The sequence below is a fragment of the Eumetopias jubatus genome, unplaced genomic scaffold (assembly GCF_037043125.1).
Source record: "Eumetopias jubatus isolate StellerSeaLion01/CBP00866 unplaced genomic scaffold, mEumJub1_p1.0 scaffold_5, whole genome shotgun sequence".
Classification (NCBI taxonomy): Eukaryota; Metazoa; Chordata; class Mammalia; order Carnivora; family Otariidae; genus Eumetopias; species Eumetopias jubatus.
Window position 1 is genome coordinate 31553390 of NW_028274811.1, and position 17334 is coordinate 31570723.

The window sequence follows — 17334 nt, forward strand, 5'->3', positions numbered from 1 at the left end:
GGGCAGAATCAAGGTTAGCGATTTGTAGGCTCAAGAGAGGCTCCTAACATCACAGTAATCCCCTCCACCTCACCCCTCAACTAGAAACTCACCTATAAGCCTGAATAGCAGCAGATGTGTTCTTCATTTCCATGTACTCATGTCCCATCAGTGTCCAGGCCCCAAGATACCGAGGATTCAATTTCAGGGCTCTCTGGAAATATAAGGCTGCTTTCTCATGCTGAGAACGTAAACTATAATAATTGCCTGATTGAAAAATAAAAAAATATATATATATGAATAACTAGACAGGTAAAAATGGAAGCCCACTAAAATAGCATTCCACAGAGCAGGCATGAAACTATAACCCATTCCCCCAAAGTGTTTGCAGAAAAGCCAAATTGTACATAAAGGGAACATCATCATTCCCTTGGGAAATATAGTGCATCTATCACACATTCTGATTCAAAAAAAAAAGGTGTTCCCTAACACTTAAAGTTTTTCTTCAGTTTATTTCATCTGGATTTAGCATTTACCCACATTTTCTTTTGTTTCTCCATTTTTAAAATTTAAATTCAATTAGCCAACATATAATACATCATTAGTTTTGATGTAATGTTCATTGATTCTTTAGTTGTGTATAACACCCAGTGCTCATCACATCACGTGCCCTCCTTAATTAACCACATTTTCTTTTTTTTCTTTTATCCACATTTTCTTAACAAAGGGTAAGAAGGGATGCCTGGGTGGCTCAGTCGGGTAAATGTCTGCCTTTGGCTCAGGTCATGATCCTGGGGTCCTGGGATCAAGTCCCGCATCAGGCTCCTTGCTCAGTGGGGAGCCTGCTTCTCCCTCTGCCTGCTGCTCCCCCGCACCACTTGTGTGCTCTCTCTCTCTCTGACAAAATCTTTTAAAAAAAAAAAAGGTAGGGCGCCTGGGTGGCTCAGATTCTTAAGCGTCTGCCTTCGGCTCAAGTCACGATCCCAGGGTCCTGGGATCAAGTCCCACATCGGGCTCCTTGCTCCTTGGGAGCCTGCTTCTCCCTCTGCTTCTCTCTCTCTCTCTCTCCCTCTCTCTCTTTCCCTCTGTCTCTCATGAATAAATAAATAAATGAAATCTTTAAAAAAAAAAAAGGTAGGAAATTTCTATAGTATGCTTTAGATTGGTAGTTTTCCAACTATATTCCTAGGTTTTGTTTTTTTTTTAAGATTTTATTTATTTATTTGACAGAGAGACAGCAAGAGCAGGAACACAAGCAGGGGGAATGGGAGAGGGAGAAGCAGGCTTCCCACCAAGCAGGGAGCCCAATGCGGGGCTCAATTCCAGGACTCTGGGATCATGACCTGAGCTGAAGGCAGAGGCTTAATGACAGCCATCCAGGCGCCCCTATTCCTAGGTTTCTAAAGAGGTATATACCTCAAGGGATAAAAAGGTAGAGCTCTGAGCTCCTCTCTCCCACAAGAATTAAAGCAGTTCTACTAGCATTGGTCTTGAAAAGAACAAGTGAAAGCTTTTGGGATTCTGTGAAAGATTTTATTTGCAGAAAGGGTATAGAAGCCATTTGACTTATGTCAACTGGTAAATGGATAAATAAAATGTATATATCTAAACAATGGAATACTAGTCAACATTAAAAAGGAAAGAACTACTGATACATGCTACGACATGGGTAATTTCAGAAACAGCTAAGTGAAAGAAGCCAGACAGTAAGACTAATTATTCCAAGAGCGCCTTAACATGAAAATTTCAAGAAAAGGCAAAATATAGAGTGAGAAGGCAAATCTGTGGCTGCTGGGGGATGCAAGGGGGACTGCCTGCAAACACATTCAGGGGAACTTCCAAGGGTGCCAGAATATTCTAAACTGGATTTATGGCTATGGTTACACAACTCTATAAATTTACAAAAACTCATTGAACTGTAAACTTAAAGTTGGTAAATTTTATGGTATGTAAATTATACCTCAATGAAGCTGTTTTTTTCAATAAAGTTATTTTTAGAAAAAAACTATTTTTTTAAAAAAAGAACAACTGAGGGGCGCCTGGGTGGCTCAGTTGGTTAAGCAACTGCCTTCAGCTCAGGTCATGATCTCAGGGTCCTGGGATCGAGCCCCGCATCGGGCTCCCTGCTCCGCGGGAAGCCTGCTTCTCCCTCTGCCCTCCCCCTGCTTGTGTTCCCTCTCTTGCTGTCTCTCTCTCTCTATTAAATAAATAAATAAAATCTTTAAAAAATAAAATAAAATAAAATAAATAAAAAAAGAACAAATGAATAAAGGGGATTAAAAGTCACAAATTTCCAGTTATAAAGTAAATAAGTCACAGAAAGCAAAGTACAGCATAGGGAATACAGTCAATAATACTGTAATAACTGTATGGTGACTACGCTTATCATGATGAGTGTTCAGGAATATAGATAACTGTCAAATCTCTGTGTTGTACACCTGAAACTAATATAACATTAACCTTAATAATAATTGGGATGCCTGGGTGGCTCAGTCGGTTAAGCGTCTGCCTTCAGCCCAAGTCATAGTCCCAGGGTCCTGGGATCGAGCCCCACATCAGGCTCCCTGCTCAGCAACGAGCCTGCTTCTCCCTCTGCCTCTGCTGCTCCCCCTTGCTGTGTGCGCTCTCGCTCTCTCTCTCTCTGGCAAATAAATAAATAAAATCTTTTAAAAAATAAATAAAATAAATAAATAAACTTAATAATTTAAAAACCCCACAAATCCTGTTTCTAATGTAGCTATGAAGCAGAATGTTTCTAATAGTAAAAATGAAAAAATAACCTAAATAGTCATTAGCTGGGGAGTAGGGAAAGGGAAGGAATGAAAGCTGTATGTTTGAACATGGTACATTTCTAGGCCAAAATATTGATTCCCCACCCAGAAAAAGGGATATAGCCCTATATAAGCCCTAGGTGCTAAAGGAGTGAGGATGATGGAGATATTAAAGAAGTTAGAACAAGCCAAGTTTTGAGCAAAGATCAAGTAGATGAGATTTTTTTTTTTTTAATCACATTTGGAAGAGCTAAAATATAATGAATGGTTACAACATGCTGGGCAAGCTACACTGGTATAAGTGCTTTCTAGGCATCAATTTATCTAATCCTCATGACAATTACCTGAGAGAAGGATCTACTATTATCCCTTTATTAATAAGAAAACTAGCATAGACAGGCTAAGTCCAAGGTCACACAGCTACCTGGTAGTACAACCAAGATTTAAACTTGAGTAGTCTGGTTCCAGAGTCCAAACTTAACCATGCCATACTATAGTATATATGATTTTTTCTTTAAAAAAAAAAAAGAAGATATTATACAGAAACAGTTGCATAAATGTGCAAAAATAAATGTCCACATACAAAGATGGCTCCTGATTGGATGATGCACCTGGGGATGCCTTTATCTCTTGACAAATCTTCTCCCACTTCCCAGTGATTCCTTGTAATTAGAATATTGTTAAGTCTAGATCTCAAACCAAAAAAAAGGGCTTCTTGGGGTGCTTGGGTGGCTCAGTCAGTTAAGCATCTGCCTTCGGCTCAGGTCATGCTCCCAAGGTCCTGGGATCAAGCCCCATGTCGGGCTCCCTGCTCAGCGGGAGCCTGCTTCTCCCTCCTTCTGCCCCTCCCCCTGCTCGTGCTCTCTCAAATAAATAAATAAAAATCTTAAAAAGGGGGCACCTGGGTGGCTCAGTACATTGAGCGTCTGCCTTCGGCTCAGGTCATGGTCCCAGGGTCCTGGGATCGAGCCCCGCATTGGGCTCCCTGCTCGGTGGGGAGCCTGCTTCTCCCTCTCCCACTCCCCCTGCTTGTGTTCCCGCTCTCACTGTCTCTCTCTGTCAAATAAATAAAAAATCTTGGGCGCCTGGGTGGCTCAGTTGGTTAAGCGACTGCCTTCGGCTCAGGTCATGATCCTGGAGTCCCTGGATCGAGTCCCGTATCGGGCTCCCCGCTCAGCGGGGAGTCTGCTTCTCCCTCTGACCCTCCCCCCTCTCATGTGCTCTCTCTCTCTCATTCTCTCTGTCTCAAATACATAAATAAAATCTTTAAAAAAAATAAAATAAAATAAAAATAATCTTAAAAATAAAATAATTTTTTTTTTAACTTTAAAAAGGGGGGGCCTTCTTGATGGTTTCATCCTCATAGTCGTATTTATCCTAGAAGCCACCTCTACTGAGGTACAATCGCAAACAAAGGCTTTAGCCAAGCCTTTAACAGCCCTCCTGGTAAAAGGAACCTCAAAGCTCATTGTGGGACATTCCCTGACTGTAATGACTTCACATCAGGTCCAGAGTGTCTTAGAGACCAAAAGCCACCAATGGATGATGGGAAACTGACTTGTTTTTAAAAGATTTTATTCATTTATCAGAGAGAGAGAATGCACAAGCAGGGAGAGCTGCAGGCAGAGCAGGCAGAGGGAGAAGCAGGCTCCCTGCTGAGCAAGGAGCCCGAAGCAGGACTTGACCCCAGGATCCTGGGATCATGACCTGGGCCAAAGGCAGATGCTTAACCGACTGAGCCACCCACGCGTCCCAAGGGAAACTGACTTATTAAACACCAGGCAATGCTTACAGACATGCCTGAAATAATACTTAAAATGTGTCAAACTTTAAACCCAGCTACCCTTATGCCTGGACCTGACCATCGTAACTTCTATAGAGTAAACTGTTCAGAGGTCATTGATCTTGCTTATTCGAGTCAACCAGATTTAAAAGACTCCCCTATCAAAAACATAGAAGACAATTAGTTTATGGCAGTTGTTTCATGAAAAAGGGGTAAGAAAAGCTGGGTATGCTATATAGTCAGTCTAACTCAGACTGTTGAGGCCAAAGCCCTGTCAGCAAACACGTCTGCCCCCAAAGCAGAATTAATAGCACCCACTTGTGCTTTGCAATTGGCAAAAGTCTTAAAAATATTTATACTGACTCCAAAAATGCCTTCCTCATCCCATAAGCCCATGGAGCAATTTAAAGAAAAGGGGATTATTATCAAGCCATAGCTCCCCAATGAAATGGGCCTGAAATTCACACAAATTCAAAGGATGACCCTCCAAAACTGAATAGCCCTTAATATCCTGATTGCAGTGCAAGGAGGCCCAGTAATCAATGGCTGGGTCCTGGCTGGGACCCAATGGCTATGTGACTCTAACTTGTGGCCATGGCTCCCCCAAGCTGGATAGGCCGCTGTACTCTGGGTTTTGCCTGGATGCACAGACACATTGTTAAAACCATTACCATTATTAAACCCAGCTAACCTTCCAAATTTAAAACAATGGCGGACATGTTTTGTGTCTCATTGGTATGACCACCTGGCATCCATCTTTGTTCCTTCTTTAAGACTGGAGGATGTTGTCTGACACAAAGAAGCTCTTAATAAGTACATGGTTAAATCCTTATATGACAATCAAAGTAACATTTCTCTATTAAATACTAAAGTAATACAAATGTGTAAAGCAGCTTTATAAAAAGAATGACATTAGGTGTTTTAACTGTTGCACAAGGCAGAACTTTGCTCTATCATAAAAACAGAATGCTCTGTATACATTCCAGATAATCACAAAAATACTTCTGGGTTTTTAACTGACACGAATACTCAAATTGGCATTTTAAATGATCTCTTTCCTTTAGTGATTGCTTTAAACTCCTGGACTGGAAGAAAACTATGGTCAACTATTAAGGATCTCTTTGTTGGACCTGTCATTCTTATAGCCATACTAATCTTAATGCATTATCTTTTTCAGTATCTCTCTGCTTGGTGCCGAGACTCCATTCCTACAATGACTTCACATCGACAGATGATCCCTCCTACTCAAAGAGATTCATACATGTTGACCATGTTGGATTAGGCTGCCTCCCCTTTCATAACTCCCCTATATGTTCCCCAATTGACCAATTTTGACCTAGGTAGGGGCATCTCTACACCCCTACTCGGCAGGAAGAAGTTACAGAAGATGAGCCCTTCCACCTTCAACAACCTTAAAGATTTAAGAGTCAAAACTGTTCAGGGGCGAAATGATGAGGGAGCAGAAGGCAAGCTGAAGACAAAGCATAAGCTGACAGCCTGCAACCTCCCCCTACCCCCTCACTCCCAGGTGGGACTTTGTGTGACTTTCTTCCAGGAATCTCCCAACTATCTTAACTTTAATACCTTGCCAGAGGGGAAAACAACATTAACTTGACAATGACAAGGCCTCCGCAGGTCCGTCCTCCTTAGCACTGAAAGCCCTTTTGAAACCTCCCTTTTCCTTCCCCCAACTCTGAGTGTATAATCACCAGTCCTCAAGACCCCAGTGCAGCAGCTCTTTCTGCCCTCGGGTCCTGTACCGGTTCTTTAATAAAACCACAATTTTGCGTGCGCGGGGACACACACACACACACACACACACACACACACACACACACACACACACAAAGATGGTTCCTGAAACTGTTTTTATATTAACAAACAGTGGCCACAACTTAACATAATAGAAAATGATTACATAAAAATGCTGGCACATCTATGTAATAAAATACTAAATAGCCATCAAAATAATACAAGTCTGGATGTACTAAATAAAAAGATAGAAAAGATATACTGTTAAGTTAAAAAAAAAGAAGAAATTACAAACCAGTGTTTATAATGACTTGTTTTTAGCAAGCAAATTATACACACACATTTTTAGTATTCACAAAGAAAAATATTCTGGAGTCATGCTCACTGAACAATCTTGGGAGTGGGATTATACCCAGTTTTTACATTCTATAGTATATGATTTTGTTATCCTTGATGCTTTTATACTATTATTTTTACATTTGCATTACTTACAATAAAAATAAATCTTAAAAGAAAAAAAAGTAGTGACTCTTACCAATTACACAGCATGTTTCTACACGATATTTATCTATCTCACAGAGGTTGTGAGCCAGATAACTCAACTCAGACTTCATGCTCTGGAAGAAAAGAGAAAGACAATCTAAGCATGAATGAGGAATCCCCCGACCTTATTTTTCTTATAGCTACCGCAACTCAATGACAACCCAACCCAGAAGATTAAAGCACAAAAGAGCCTGACCAAGTCTAAACAAAAGCAGCTCACCCTGACATAAAGAAGGTTGGAGAATGTGTCCATATTTTCAATCCTGTAAGGGTCTTGTTTCCTTAGCTCATTAAAAATAGAAAGGGCTTTGTCAATGTCTGTAGAAAGAAGATAAGAAAGTTTAAAAAAACAACACAGTGCTACCTTCAGGATTTGATGGTATTTATTATCCTTATTCACTCACCTCTGATATTGTGATAGGCAACTGCAATTTGGGAAACAATATATGAGCTCTTAGAGAAGCCCACATCAATGAGATTCTGATACTTTTGCAGGGCCTCCTCTATCAACTGCAACTCTGTGTATATATGAGCCAGAAAAAACTCTTTCATCCAGGTGTCTGGCAAAGACAGGAACTTCAGCTGGCAGCAGGAGAGAGAGGGACACACTTAATATACTTTGACCTCTCTTCCAAATGAACATCAAGGAACTATCTTTATTGTCTAAAGAAATTTATCACCAAAACTTCATGAGAGCGCCTAACAATGAACACAGGGCAATTCAATTAAGTGAATAGGACTCACAAACATAGTAGGGAGGAATGACCTAGTTGAGGAAGACTTCAAAGAAAAGATAGGATTTCAGGTGAGTCTTAAAGGATGGGTAGAACTTAGAAAGAAAAAAGAGAGAGGAAGAGAAAAAAAGAACATTCTAGGCAGGGCAACAACATAAAGACAGGCAAAACAATCCTGATGAGTGTGTGTGAATTGGATGAGGAAGCTAGCTTAGTTTAAGGGGAGGCTATGTGCTCAAAAGTAAGTGAAAAAATAAGACTGAACTGGTAGGGCAGGTCCTATGGTGCAACAGGAAGTGGGATGCAATAGGAAACCACTACAATTTTCGGCAAGAGAATGACACGATAACATGGGTGTTTTAAGAGTAAGTTTGAAAACAGTATACAAAATGGCTTGGGAATGGGAGTGTATAAATGGAAAAGCTAGACAGAAAAGCAGCTATTAATTATAAGTAATCCAAATGTAAGTTGAAAACCAACATGGCAAAGAAAACCAAGAGAAAGAGACGCATACGAGAAGGAAACTATGGGAAGGTCTGGCAACTGACTAGAAGAAAGGAGATTAAGAGAAAGAACAAATATGACTGTGCAGCATCAAGACTGGGTGTCTTGAGAAATAGTGATGCTGTCAAGAGAGTCTCTCAAGCTGGGAGGAAGAAAGAGAATTTGTCAGGCAAGATCAGAAACTTGGTTTTGCATACTTTGAGTTCAGAGATAAAACAAACTTTCAATGAAAGTCTAGTAGGCAGTTAGAGATAATGAATAGGAATAAACCAAGATAAGATTTCAGACATAGATTTAGCAGCACATATCATTACTGGGGGACATCAACCAGCCTTTGGCTCTTTAAAGCCAACAAAATGAAGTGTATTATTAATTCCATTAACTACTGAAGAATGGCAAAATAAACTCTATAGACAATGTCCTCTAACAAGGACTAATAAAATGATTGCAGTTTACATTATTTCATTAATTAAGAAAACTATAAATCTTTACAGAGTGCTAGGAAAGCTCAGAAGAGACCTTAAAAATGTTTTTAATACAATCCTTGATATCAGAGAAACCTTTCCTATGGCATCTTTGGAATAAGGAAACAAAATATACTAACATTTAGCCTATACAACAAGTTACAGTAAAACTTGAATGTGAAAACATGAAATACAGAGAAGATACTCATATTATAACTACACACAAATCCAACAACAACTACCAGCCAAGAGCCAGACATTAGACTTTCAAATGAAGACTGAAATTCCAACAGTGAAAGAGATTAGAGAAGGAGCAAAGACCCAGCTACAAGCAAAGGTTTAGCAAACCTCTCTCCTCCGATCCCATTACAGAATTACATAAGACTTGGAGCAGAGGGTCTTTCACATAAATTTCTCAATTTACCATCTCTTTGTCTGTAATCAAGTTACAGAGTTCTAGCCAGGCTCCCCAGTGCAAAGGCAAAACATGAGTAGCCTCCACAAACACATCAATGGCCTCTTTCACCAGGTCCAGTTTTCGAAGCACCACACCGTATCTAGGAAGGCAAGAAACAATTACAGGAGAAATCAATGTTTCATAACACCTCCCTTCTACTCAGAAGAAAATGTTACAGAAAAATCCAAATTACTCTAACACTTACAGATAAAGGCCAAATCCATCAAGTTCCCGAGCCTGGTGTTTTTTGCTGAGCTCCACTCTCAATTCTCTAAGTGCCTCATTTTTTACTTGTCCTTTCTCCAGGGGACCTAGGAAACAAAATCTCAGCTCTAAGGAAAGACTGCCAATGGTCATTTCGTAGACCTAGACATTCCCCTTGAGCATCAACCAGAGTTACAACTGGAACTTAGAGCAAACGCTAGAAGTGGACAACATCTTACACAATCCATTTACTTTTACCAGAAATTACAACTGATAACTGGTCTGCAGTCATATTTTGTTAGGCTCACAGAGGTTTTTTGTTTGTTTTTTAAAGATTTTATTTATTTATTTGACAGAGAGAGACACAGTGAGAGAGGGAACACAATCAGAGGGAGTAGGAGAGGGAGAAGCAGGCTTCCCTCAGAGCAGAGAGCCCGATGTAGGGCTCGATCCCAAGACCCTGGCACCATGACCTGAGCTGAAGGCAGCCGCTTAATGACTGAGCCACCCAGGTGCCCCTGTTTGTTTGTTTGAAGATTGATTTATTTATTTTAGACAGAAAGAGACAGTGTAAGTGGGGGGGGGGGTGGAGGGAGAGAGAGAAAGAGAGAATCTCAAGCAGATTCCCAGCTGAGCATGGGGCTCAACCTCAGGACCCTGAGATCATGATCGGAGCTGAAATCAGGAGTCAAACACCCAACCAACTGAGCCACCCGGGCGCCCCAGGCCCGCAGAGGTTTTTAAAAATTTGAAATAGTTACCATGTTTAAAAATCACAAGCCTCAACTAAAAACCTGAATTTCCAGCTTCAGGTTCCAAAGAATGGGGTAGGGCCAAGGGAAGAAAGCCTTGACAACCCTAGGCCCACAATTCCTCAAGGCAGCCCTCAGCCAGAGGTATGTAACAAGCAGGAAATTGTGCTCTCTCATTTTTAACAGTCCTCCTAGGTCCACTTCACACATTTATATTACCTGCCTGGCTCATGTAGGCATTTGAGTGTGCAACCCCTGCTTTAGTCCAAAAGATAAAGGAAAGAAATTCATACCTAGGCTATCAACTGTTTCATCGTCCTTCTTCTTTTCTCCAGACTGTAAGAGAAAATCAACAAAAAGGTCTTAACTCAGTTTATTTTGAAACTCATTCTAAAACTAGCAACCTGATTCCAGCTAAGGGGCCCAAGTCCAACCAAATGGCAAATACTACTAGTCACTACTCTTATTTTTTATTTATTAAAGGTTTATTTATTTATTTTAGAGAGAGACAGAGACAGAGAGAGAGTAGGGGAGAGGAGCAGAGGGAGAGTCCTAAGCAGACTCTGAGCTAAGTGCAGAGGCCAACATGGGGCTGGATCCTACAACCGTGAGATCAAACCAGAGCGGAAACCAAGAGTCAAAGGCTCAACCAACTGCGTCACCCCGGCACCCCACAGTCACTACTTTTAAACAACAATTCAAGGGCCCCCAATGGTCAAATCTGGAATAATCTGAGCACCAAACTAATTAAGTACAGTACTAAATTATAAACAATTAAAAAAAATAAGAATCTTTGATATTAAACAAGTAAATGGAGAAGGGGAGGGAAAGTTCACATATAGAATGCCAAGTGGCAAGTAGTAAATATGGAGAGAACACTGGCGTGGAAAATCATCATTTTGCAACATGATAGTAAAGAATACTTCAGGCAAGAATGAACAATGACTATTTAGGTTATTGACATTTTATAGCTATCACAAAAAATACTTTAATAAATATCCCTATTCATATATCCTTGTGCATATATTGAAGTATTTCTACTGGATAAGTTTCTTAAAGTAGAATTATCTGGTCACAGTATTTCAAATGGACATAATCTGCCAAAATTGACTTCTAAAACTTCTTTACCAACTTTTACTACTAAAACAGGGAGTCTACTGCCTCACACCTTTGTCAATAATGAATATTATGAGGGCACATAGCTGGCTCAGTCAGAAGAGCATGCAACTTGTGATCTTGGACTCGTGTGTTATAAATAAAACTTAAAAAAATATATTGTCAATTTTTTTTAAAGATTTTATCTTTTTAAGTCATCTCTACACCCAGTGTGGGGCTCAAACTCATGACCCCAAGAGATCAAAAAGTCACATGCTCCACGGACTGAGCCAGCCAGGCGCCCTTATCAATAGTTTTAATATTTTCTTTTATACTGTCACTTTTTAACTTTATTTATGATAGCTTCTTTATTACTGTTAAGTATTTATAAAGTACATTTAACAAGTAGACTACTGCTAAACTATTTAAAAGATTAAAATTTGGGGCACCTGGGTGGCTCAGTTGTTAAGTGTCTGCCTTCGGCTCAGGTCACGATCCCAGGGTCTTGGGACTGAGTAACGCATCGGGCTCCCTGCTCAGTGGGAAGCCTGCTTCTCCCTCTCCCACTCCCCCTGCTTATGTTCCCTCTCTCGCTGTGTCTCTCTGTCAAATAAATAAAATCTTTTTAAAAAATAAATAAATAAAAGATTAAAAATTTCCCCCTTGGTATTAAATATGGATGCTTCACTGAAGGCAGAATGACATCTTAAAACGGCCCTCACCAGATATCTGGAATACATGTATAGGAAATAGGCTTTCTTGCTATTGCAGCCATGCAGGAAATGTGCTGCCCGATCATACTCTTTAACATCAAAGTAGGCTTTGGCCAGGGTGTAAGCATCCATATCCCGGGCATCCTCCTAGAAGAGAGGTAAGGATGAGTGTTAGAGAGTAAGACAATAAAAATTCAAATTCAAGAAGGATATTCATTAAAAAAAAAAAAGAAGTATATTCATTAACTTCAGGATGTAAGAAAAAGTATTTTCTTCCTCCCCAAAACCTAGCATATATATTTATTTACATATACATATATACGTAATTACTTTTGCATATTATTTTATTACAAACTAAGGTTATGAAAATTTTTTTTAAGATTTTATTTATTTGATAGAGAGAGAGAAGGAGAGACAGAGAGAAAGAGAGAGAGAGCAAGGGGAGGGGCAGAGGGAGAGCAAGAAGCAGGCTCCCCACTGAGCAGAGAGCCTGATGTGGGGCTCAGTCCCAGGACCCTGGGATCATGGCCTCAGCAGAAGGCAGATGCTTAACCAACTGAGCCACCCAGGCACCCCCCAGGATTATGGAACTTTTTTTCAAAATAAAAAGTTGGGAAAAAAATAAAAATTTAAAAAACTAAACCAAGACACTCAGAAACGTGTATTGTTTCTTTAAATGCTGTGGGAAGTTGCATAGGCTTTAGTGTTAGGGACCTGGATTCAAATTCCAATTCCTTGATTTCCTGGTTTCATGACATTAACAGGGAAGTTACTTAGTTTCTCTGAGAATTCCCTTCTTCATCAGTAAAATGAAGCAAGTGGTACAGATTTGAGGAGGAATAAGTGGAAAAGTAATGGAAAATGTCTAGCATTAATATCTGCCATTTGCTGCTTCTAGGCTTTCAAATATGTACAAAAATGCAATATACTGGGATGCTTGGGTGGCTCAGTCGGTTTAAGCATCTGCCCTCAGCTCAGGTCATGATCTCAGGGTCCCGGGATAGAGTCCCGCCATCAGGCTCCTTGCTCAGCGGGGAGTCTGCTTCTCACTCTGCCTTTCCTCCCTGCTCATGCTCTCTCTGACAAACAAATGAATAAAATCTTCAAAAAAATGCAATATACTATGCAATTACTTATATTTTTTATACTTCAAAAAGTTCTGACGTGTTAGTATTGCAAAAGGCATAGAACACAGACATAATTCTGTATGGAAATAAAAGAGATGATGCATATTTAAGTTAAAAAAGCATATAATCCCCCCAAATTCTAGGGGTAAGTTGATTAAAACTTTATTTAAAAAAAAAAATTTTTTTAAGAATTTCTTTTTTTTAAAGATTTTATTTATTTATTTGACAGAGACAGACACAGTGAGAGAGGGAACACAAGCAGGGGGAGTAGGAGAGTGAGAAGCAGACCTCCCGCCGAGCAGGGAGTCTGAGGCGGGGCTCATCCCAGGACCCCGGGACCATGACCCAAGCCAAAGGTAGACGTCCAATGACTGAGCCACCCAGGCGCCCCATGATTAAAACTTCAATAACTTCATTCTCCTTATCCTTCTTGCTGCAAGTATTACCAGAACAAAATTGGAACCAAAACATATTCAGTGTTTTCTTCATTGGAACAAGTCCTAAATGTGTCCATTCAGCTTAGGAGTCTACTGGCCTTTTTCACATCCACTCACCATTTTCTTATTTCCTTCCCCATCCCTTCTCATCTCCATTATACCTTTTGGAGTAGGAAATATTCACTGTTTTTAAGTGTGTGTGCGTGCATGGGAGGGGGGAGCGGACGGAGAAGGGTCAAGAAATGGCATCTTCAGGAAAAACAAAATGGATTATGATGAAAACCATTCAGACTACACAGACTATGTAAAAATACCTGCTATACACATCATACATAAAATATATTCATATCTCATTTAATTTTCTCAATATCCCCTTAAAGTAGATACTATTAATATATGCATTTCAAAAATGAAAACACTATGGCTCAGGATATTATGTAAGTTGCCAAAAGTCACTAGTGTAGCTGAGATTTGAACGCAGAACTATCTGAATCCAAAGCCAGTTTCGCACTGTTGTTAAAACCTTTGATTCTTCTCGGGACTCCTGGGTGGCTCAGGCAGTTGAGCCTCTGCCTTCAGCTCAGGTCATGACCCCAGGGTCCTGGGATGGAGTCCCGCATCGCATCGGGCTACTTGCTCAGCGGGGAGTCTGCTTCTCCCTCTTTCTGCCTCTCCCCCTGCCTGCCCTCTCTCTCTCTGACAAATAAATGAATAAAATCTATTAAAAAAAAAAAAGGAGGGGGGGCGCCTGGGTGGCTCAGTCGTTAAGCGTCTGCCTTCGGCTCAGGTCATGATCCCAGGGTCCTGGGATCGAGCCCCACATTGGGCTCCCTGCTCAGCGGGAAGCCTGCTTCTCCCTCTCCCACTCCCCCTGCTTCTGTTCCCTCCCTCGCTGTCTCTCTCTCTCTGTCAAATAAATAAAATCTTAAAAAAAAAAAAAAAAACTTTGATTCTTCTCATCGTTAAGAACAGTGTCTGGGCTACAAAACCTTAAAAGGCTGCAATCTTAAGCAAGGACTGTTTTTTTTTTTTTTTTTTAAGATTTTATTTATTTATTAGAGAGAGAGAATGAGAGATAGAGAGCACAAGAGGGAAGAGGGTCAGAGGGAGAAGCAGACTCCCCGCCGAGCAGGGAGCCCGATGTGGGACTCGATCCCGGGACTCCAGGATCATGACCTGAGCCGAAGGCAGTCGCTTAACCAACTGAGCCACCCAGGCGCCCCATTAAGCAAGGACTGTTTACTAATTCTCTCCAGTTTAAGTAAAACACCACCAAATCTTTACAAAGATCAACAAAACCACACCGATAAAATCGCTTAGAACATTCAGCTCTTTAAATGCTTGAATTCCCTCCACAAACATTCCCGATAAGCACTATGCTCCCATCCAGCCACAGGGTACTCGGTAACTCTTGGGGTTGATGAAGAGCACTGGCAGTGATGGAAGTCCTTACCTCTGTAATAGGCGGCGGCGGCTGCAGCTCGGCCAGAGGCAAGGCCGGGAGGGAGAAGGCCAACTCCGCGGACCTGGAACACCCAAACTGAATTAGCTCCAAAGCCCCAAAGGCCAAGGATCCAAGTCTAGTCCCTTCCGACCCCGACATCTCACCATTTGCTACTGTGCAGTAGGCCCCGCTCCCGAGTAAGGCCTGCGATGAGTAGCAGCTGCTTCTTAATTTCTCGCAAATTTGAGAAATCGCTGCTAGCTGACAGGACCGGCACCACCGCAGCAGTCACAGCCACCGGGACTATAGAGGGACTCGCAGCCATTTTCCTCTCTCGCCACTCCAACCAATCACCAGTGATAATGCTAGCGGTCCGTCCGCACCAAAAAAGTCAGCCAGTTATTGGTAGGCTTCTGCTCCAGAATATCCAATCAGAGGTGCTACTTCTCGTAACGTCACCAAGAGGCCGGGAAAGAAGAGACAATCCCATCTCCGATTGGTCAAGAGCTACTGGGGCGGGAAAGTTAGAACTAGAGAGCGTGTGGGGAGAAAAAAAAAAAGGCATTGTCTCTGGGCGGGGCAAAGAAGAACGAGCAACTAGAATGGGTGGATTGGGAAACTGGGGCTGGGAGTAGGGGCAAGAAAGGGTGCAGACGAGAAAATGTCCTGCACCTTAGTGGTGATGTGGTTGGACGAGAGTGTGGTCTGTGGGCAGATTCTGTGCTACTGGACGGCGAAATGATGTACGTGTCTAGCAAGGTTGCCCGCTATCCTCTGGATTTTTCCTTGAGTAGGAGGCTGTATGGCCACAGATGGAGAATCCTTCCTCTTTATCCACCCCAGGGGGATAAGGATAGTTAACATTTATTGAGGGTTTACCCTATAACAGCACAGGTTCTGTACTTTTTACAACTGTGGTCTGGTTTAACCTTTAAAACAGCTCTATGATATTCGTATCATCCCAATTTTACAGACAAAATGGAACCTCAGGGAGTTTATCACTTTTCCAAGGAGAGAGTCTAGATTATAAGCCAGATCTACCCCTGGTGTTCTTTTTTTTTTAAGATTTTATTTATTTATTTGACAGAGAAACGCAGCGAGAGAGAGAGCACAAGCAGGGGGAGTGGGAGAGGGAGAAGCAGGCTTCCCGCTGAGCGGGGAGCCCGATGTGGGACTCGATCCCAAGACCCTGGGATCGTGACCTGAGCCCAAGGCAGACGCTTAACGACTGAGCCACCCAGGCGCTCACGTGAACATTTTCAACCTTTTTGTTGTTGTTGTTTTTAAACCTTTCATAGTAATGTATGACTTTACCAGCTCTCTTGAGAATTTTTCAAATCATTTGTCATTCCTTGGGTATTATATAGAAGTGCTTTTAGGTTAAAGCCTGTTGTTTTAGGGCGCCTGGGTGGCTCAGTTGGTTAAGCGACTGCCTTCGGCTCAGGTCATGATCCTGGAGTCCCTGGATCGAGTCCCACATCGGGCTCCCTGCTCAGCAGGGAGTCTGCTTCTCCCTCTGACCCTCTTCCCTCTCGTGCTCTCTATCTCTCATTCTCTCTCAAATAAATAAATAAAATCTTTAAAAAAAAAAGCCTGTTGTTTTAGATTAGTATATATTATTAAAATACATCTATATGTAATATTAAAGACTGTATAATAAAGTCAACTTTATTGCGCCGTAATATATAGTATGTGAAGGCAGAATTCTACTTTTTTCTTGTTACACAAATAATGTACACTTTACACTTGTTTTAAATTTATAATTTAAGAAAAAAGCATGATTTGTTAGCAAGTACAAAAATTTGCATTTTATCATACCCATGTGTATATCTTTTTTCTCGTCTTTTTTTTTTTTTATCAGAGGGAGAGCAGCAGGCCCAGGGAGGAGCAGACTTCCTGCTGAGCAAAGAGCCGGCTATGGGACTTGATCACAGGACACTGGAATCACTGTCCCACCTGGAATCATGACCTGAGCCAAAGGCGGACCTTAACCAACTGAGCCACCCAGGAGTCCCACCCATGTATATATATACTGAATATAACTGGATATATACTGACATGTAGGATGAAATGTAATTGTTTATGGCTTTATAGGTAGTCTAATGCTTCATGACTTGTTTAGAATTATTACGTCTCCCTTTAAAATATCACATTTTTGGGGCGCCTGGGTGGCTCAGTTGGTTAAGCGACTGCCTTCGGCTCAGGTCATGATCCTGGAGTCCCGGGATCGAGTCCCGCATCGGGCTCCCTGCTCGGCAGGGAGTCTGCTTCTCCCTCTGACCCTCTTCCCTCTTGTGTTCTCTGTCTCTCATTCTCTCCCTCTCAAATAAATAAATAAAATCTTTAAAAAAAATAAAATAAAATATCACATTTTTGGGGGCGCCTGGGTGGCTCAGTCGGTTGGTTGACCCCGTTGGGCTCAGGTCATGATCTCAGGGTCCTGGGATTGGGCCCCGCATCGGGCTCCCTGCTCGGAGGGGAGCCTGCTTCCCCCTCTCTCTCTGCTGCTCCCCCTACTTGTGCTCTCTCGCTGTCAAATAAATAAAATCTTAAAAAAAATAAAATATCACATGTT

At 41.5% G+C, this 17334-nt stretch overlaps 1 protein-coding gene across 1 annotated transcript in view; it reads right to left on the bottom strand.

The window, feature by feature from the left end:
• CDC23 (cell division cycle 23) overlaps positions 1–15090 on the bottom strand; it is a 19119-nt gene extending 4029 nt beyond the window's left edge. Inside the window, exons 1-10 of the mRNA XM_028103652.2 lie at positions 14924–15090; positions 14769–14841; positions 11761–11898; positions 10237–10279; positions 9193–9298; positions 8955–9087; positions 7233–7410; positions 7049–7146; positions 6821–6902; positions 93–246 (exon numbers count right to left, since the gene is read on the bottom strand). Of these exons, the coding sequence (XP_027959453.1) occupies positions 93–246; positions 6821–6902; positions 7049–7146; positions 7233–7410; positions 8955–9087; positions 9193–9298; positions 10237–10279; positions 11761–11898; positions 14769–14841; positions 14924–15084 (1166 nt within the window). The 5' untranslated portion in view covers positions 15085–15090. The remainder of the gene's footprint in view (positions 1–92; positions 247–6820; positions 6903–7048; positions 7147–7232; positions 7411–8954; positions 9088–9192; positions 9299–10236; positions 10280–11760; positions 11899–14768; positions 14842–14923) is intronic.
• Positions 15091–17334: the final 2244 nt, after the last annotated feature.